General features: G+C 28.1%; 1 protein-coding gene across 1 annotated transcript; it reads right to left on the bottom strand.

Moving 5' to 3' along the window:
- Positions 1–717: 717 nt before the first annotated feature.
- LOC145759754 (uncharacterized) lies at positions 718–4,870 on the bottom strand. The gene is made up of 11 exons (XM_082573597.1): positions 4,720–4,870; positions 4,517–4,651; positions 4,361–4,445; positions 4,064–4,226; positions 3,890–3,960; positions 3,710–3,822; positions 3,463–3,629; positions 3,156–3,348; positions 2,766–2,894; positions 2,238–2,376; positions 718–1,962 (listed from the first exon to the last, which is right to left on the bottom strand). Exons 1-11 carry the CDS (start codon positions 4,793–4,795, stop codon positions 1,851–1,853), a joined length of 1,383 nt encoding a protein of 460 aa, XP_082429723.1. The 5' UTR covers positions 4,796–4,870; the 3' UTR covers positions 718–1,850.
- Between the last annotated feature and the right edge of the window lie 709 nt (positions 4,871–5,579).

Below are 5,579 nucleotides of genomic sequence, written 5' to 3'. Positions count from 1 at the left end.
CCATTTGCGATTACTTGTTAATTAAAAATGATCAAACGATTTTGAACCATGTTTTATTTATTAAAAAATCTAGTTAATAATAAGTAATATTTAAATTATCAAAATAGAAGGGTTAGAACACAATATAATAATAAACAATATACTAAAAATTTATATATACACAGACAAAAGTTATTCTATTTTAAAATTTAGTAAGAATAAAAATACCTAGATTGATTTGATAAATAAAATATGGTTTGAAATCATTTAATTATTTTTAAAATTAATCCCTATTAATAAATAAAATTATATATAAACATTACTTAATTATGAATATTATCTAAATTAATATATCTAATATTACGTATTTATTTATTAGACTAAAAACGTATTAAATTATTAGATTAAAAAAATTTCAGAACAAAATTATTTTAAAAGTTTCAAAATATCAATATTTAATTTTTTTAATTAACAAACAAGTAATTAAATACACATAACAAACAAAATTTTTTTTTATTAACCCAGTTTTAGGTTGTTGATATCAAAATATACATTACACAAAGTTTTGAATGCCTAAAATCGATATTTGATTTTTAATAATTAAACAAGCATTTAAATATAATAAACAAACGAAAATTATTTTTTAAATATGTTTTTTATGTACTAATATTATAAAATATATTTAACTAAATATTGAGTGTTTAATATCAAACTTTAATTTTTAATAAACAAACAAGCATATAAATTTAATAAACGAACAAAAATTAAATTTTTAATTCATTTTTGAATTATTAATATTATGATATATAACTGAGCAAAATTTAACAACATAATAACGATCCCCAAATTTTAATAAACAAACACCCAATAATTAGTAATATTTAAATTATCAAAATAGGAGGATTGAAACGCGATATGATAATAAACAACATACTAATATTTTAGAACTGTTAATGTTCTAGAACAAAAGTTATTTTAACTCAAAATTTAAAATCTAAGATTTCGAACCATATTAATAATACTGACAATAACAATATGATAATTATAATACTGGCAATAACGATATGTTTTGAAATCTAAGATTAATGTTTATAACATCGATCTTTAGGTGGTGATGGTGATGATGGTGTTGATGATGATGATAATGATGATAATGATGACAATACCAATATGTTTCAAATTCTAAGATTTCAAACCATAATAAAAAAACTGACACTAACAACATGTTTTGAAATCTAGAATTTTTGAACTATAACAATACCAACAAGCATCTTTAGTTCTTACTAGCCATAGATCGCCCTACAGGCTGGATTTTATTTGTAGTAATATAGTCGCAACTCCGGGTTGCCTAAAATGAGAGAATGGAAAAGAAAGAAATGAAAAATGAAGGAACGAAAAATGTAAAACAAAAAATAAAAGAACGGGAAAGTAAGGGCATGGAAAATGAAAAAACAGGGAATGAAGGAACGTAAAAAGAAGGAAAGTAAAAACGAGGGGGGAAAATCTTAAATGATAAAATGCAAAAAAGGCTTTGACTGTTAATTTTGGGGTTAATTAATTGACATTTAAGGAACAACAAAAGAACAAGTGCGAGAAAAAAAACAAAAACCCTCGTTAAAGTGTTAACTAGTGTATAAAATTCGTCAGCAAATTAAAAACACGAAAAATATATTATTAAATTTTGTTTGTTTAAAGTTTTTAATTCAGATACAATATAAAACTTAGCAATACATAATTTTTTATATTCCAGAACTTTTGTTAGATTATAAGATTTTTTTAATATTTAAGGCAAATAGATTTTTTTTAATATTTAAAAACATTTTAGATATGATGCATAAAAGTCAACGCAAAAACTAAAACACATTTTATAATTAATAGTTGCATAATAATAAAATAAGTGTTATAGACAAAAATAAAAAGTTTGTGTTTAAACTTAGCATGTTAAAAATTGCTCTATTGCGACAAATTGTGCCTTCTGTTTCCCTGTCAAATAATAAAGAGAAAAAATAAAAAATAGGTTACATGAATAGTATATTAAATTGGAAAATTTAATAATAATTTATTGTGTTTTTTTTATAATAAACCTGATTTAAAATATTAAATTAGTGCAAGATTTTACCGAAAACAATATTATAACCTAAAACATGTAGAGCGAAATTGTTTAGCAGTTAGAATTATCAACGTTTAGACATATTCATCGCATTAGAAATATATTTATCGCATTAAAAATAAACTGATAAATATAAAATAAAATTTACCCATCGCCGAATTCTCCTTCTGGACATACACATTGCAGATTTAAATCCGGCATACGTTGGTCTAAGTTTGCAGAAATAATGGTACATGAATTGTTGCGTGATGTTAAACAAAAATTTAGTTTAGGACACAGATCATTACCTAGGCAAAAAACACTTTAAGTTATTAATAGAACTAAAACATTAGGCTTTTGGTCAGTCGATTGTTTGTTCCAAACTTACAACGTTAACATTTGTATAACTATGAATATATGTGTAAATCTTGTGAAAATCTTTATTTTGGCGCCTTGTCAAGTTTAGCAACGCCTGGTTAAAGAAGCTAAGTGTTGCCAAAACAGGTTAATTTAATGCCATGATATAAAGTTTCTACTTAAACAAAAAAAATAAAGGTTTTGTTACGCAACACGCTTGAACGAATTTATATACAAGAGTAAAAAAATTATGTTATTTTTTGCAACGAAAACTTATGATAATATATCATTATTTTTAATATAATGTTAAATACCTAGAAAAATAAAAATATATATTTACCGATAACAGTTACGTTGTCGCCAGAATTACAGGTGTAGCTCGAAAAGTACGCCAAGTTTTCTTCCTGAAGGCGAAAACAATCAGCAGTTGCGTCACAAACACTTCCACCAGCGTCACAAATGTTTACGCCTGTAAAGAAATTTATCACCGGTGAGAATAATTATTTGCAAAAATTAAAATAAAGCATTTACTTAATTATCAAAAAGTAAACCTTTTTGATTTTAGCATTTAGTTTAAAAGTATTATATAAATTAAAACATTATATAAACTCTTATTTATTCAAACAATTATAAAATCTTAAAAAAAATTAAAAAATCTGTTATCTTTTTAAGCAATTCAAATAATTTAAAATTAACAATCGCACCTAGCATGTAAATGCAGATTACTTACTTTTAAAAGACAAGAACAAATCACGCGTTCTGCAATCGAAAAGTGTGACACAGTATCGGTCGACCAACGAACTGATGTGTATAGTGTAATTTATATCAAGTTGAAATCCATCGATCACTACTTGGTACTGATATTCTGGCATATAACATTCCGACGCAATGCCAGATAAATTATAAGGCAGCTCAGTCACATTCTAAAAATGCAAACGATCTTTAGTAAGAATATATTTTAAAAAATAGTTAAATATAAATTCAATGGTAAGATTTATTTATTTTTAACAACATTTTTGTATTGAATTAATAAATACTTGATTGGTAATATTGGTTTGGGGCTGAACGACGACCCTAAAACTGTCCGTTTGGTTGATTGGTGAAAGCCAACTTAAGAGAATGCTACTAGATTCAGTATTCCAGCTATAAGGCTTATATGGTTGTATACTTGGATTTAGAACCTCAAATTGTGGAATATTAATATCTAAAAAGTGTAAAACAATGGGTTCGTATTCGATATTTTACGTAACTAAATTTTGTGAAGTCTTCATACATTAACCCTACCGCAGCAAAACGTAATCGCTTGTGATTGAGTAAAGTTAAATGCTGTTAAAGCCAACTTGTGACAATCTGAAGCTGCAGAGATGGAATACCCACGACCTGCTGAAGCATATTGCCTAAAACGGTAAACACAATAAACGTTAAAGTATATCCAACGCGTAAAGAACTAAAAAAGTTTTTCACCTGTAGTAAGGTATTATTTCAAATGAGTACGCTCGCCTAAAAACCGCATTAAACGTTACCGATCGTGTGTCCTAAAAATGTATTAGAAACATGAAATTTGTCGGATGGTGTTTTTCGTATGTTGTTGGTTAAGCACATTATCATATCGTATTAATAATTTTATACAACACTTACACTATTAAAATAAAAAAAATTATTCATATTTAGAGTTCCAACACACGGATCTTCAAGTACAGAGCAATTTGATATAGGGCAAATGCATCTGTCCGGGGATTGACCAGCACACATAACATTGGGGTAAACATCAGTACAATTTTCAGCGTTTAGCCAGGCGTAACTGCAGATCATTAATTTTTTTTTAAATTAACGTTGTTTCTCTAACTTGGTAATTACAAGATTTTTGGCTTTTGTTTGTAATGCTTAAAAACTGTTTTAGTGAAAAAACGTTTATTTATATATTTTACAACCTACCCCATCGCACATGTGTCAACCGGCAAACTTTCCACACCAGTAGATACATCTCTTAAATTTATCAAAAATCCATCAATGTTCGCACCTTCATATAAAGTAAGAGCTTGCGGTGAATCTTGAATGGTTAAACACCACCAGAATCGTTTAATAACTTACCTTTCCCCATTGAGTTTATTAACTCCCATGTAATATTTAATCTTAATGAAACGTTCTTTGGTTTCTCTTTGTCAAAAACGAGACTGTAACTATCTTGAACATTTTGAACGGTCAAATGACTAGTCGGCAAAGTATCTAGTAAAAAGAGCAAAAACGCATAAGATTCCATATCAATACCGTAATAAAGTTGTTTTAAAACTTACCACAGGGGCGAATGCGCTGTCCGTTGACATTGAACAAATACATTAAAAGTAACCCAAAAACTGTAAATAATTTCATATTTGCAATTTAAATTTACAACCTTTCCGCCAACAAGCCTATGTCTCTTTTTCTTAATCTCTGGGTCCCAACAATCTTCGAAAAGTAAGTTGCTTGGAACGCACGGCTACGGTCTATAGCGCGTGACTCAAAAAATCAATGACGTACGTGATTAGAGTTTTTTTGCGTTTTGTTTTGAATAGGTTTTACAGGTCGTTTATGGCAATAATTTATCAACAATAAATTATAAATTTAATTAAAAATATTGCTCAGGATTATTAAATTTTAAACTTGTTATTGGCCTAACCTTTTTATATCTTTGAAGGCTTATAACACTAAATGTTTCTCAAATATTTGCTTACTGCCTCTACAAAAAAAACATGAGTGCGACGTTTTTTTCGTATTATCTTTTTTTCCGTATTAGACAAACTATTTTTTACGTATTTATTGGCAACGACTGGGCTGTTTTTTGAATGTAAACAACGGGCTTTAGTATTGAAACGATTTCTTCGTCCGTTTACTGCCATTCTTTATTAATATTTATACACTAGCACCTAGTTTACATACCAGGTTTATTAACAATTAATGGGCAAACACAACACTGTCGTTCAGCTGGTTGTTCAGAATGCAAAATTTTCAAACAGTACCAACTTCAGTTAGTTTCTTTCCGCCTAGCAGTGGCGCCCTTATCAAGGGCCAGACGGATATTTAAATAATAAGGCACAGTAAAGTCAGGTAGTGTGGTGAACCGGTCATGGCGTCGGACTACAACCAAAATATTTCAGGTTTGAGCCACACCAACGCC

Source organism: Corella eumyota, chromosome 1, assembly GCF_963082875.1.
Source record: "Corella eumyota chromosome 1, kaCorEumy4.1, whole genome shotgun sequence".
In the NCBI taxonomy this organism is placed as follows: domain Eukaryota; kingdom Metazoa; phylum Chordata; class Ascidiacea; order Phlebobranchia; family Corellidae; genus Corella; species Corella eumyota.
The sequence above is the reverse complement of the archived record's forward strand: the minus strand, read 5'-3'. Positions and strand labels throughout refer to the sequence as shown.

What these genes read in the sequence shown, in the direction of transcription:
- LOC145759754 (XM_082573597.1), bottom strand. Translation starts at nt 4,795, where the DNA reads ATGAAATTATTTACAGTTTTTGGGTTACTTTTAATGTATTTGTTCAAT. An exon ending in AGCGATTACGTTTTGCTGCG is followed by an intron (nt 3,630 to 3,709) that starts GTAGGGTTAATG and finishes TACACTTTTTAG; the next exon opens with ATATTAATATTCCACAATTT. An exon ending in GAAGGAGAATTCGGCGATGG is followed by an intron (nt 1,963 to 2,237) that starts GTAAATTTTATT and finishes ATTATTTGACAG; the next exon opens with GGAAACAGAAGGCACAATTT.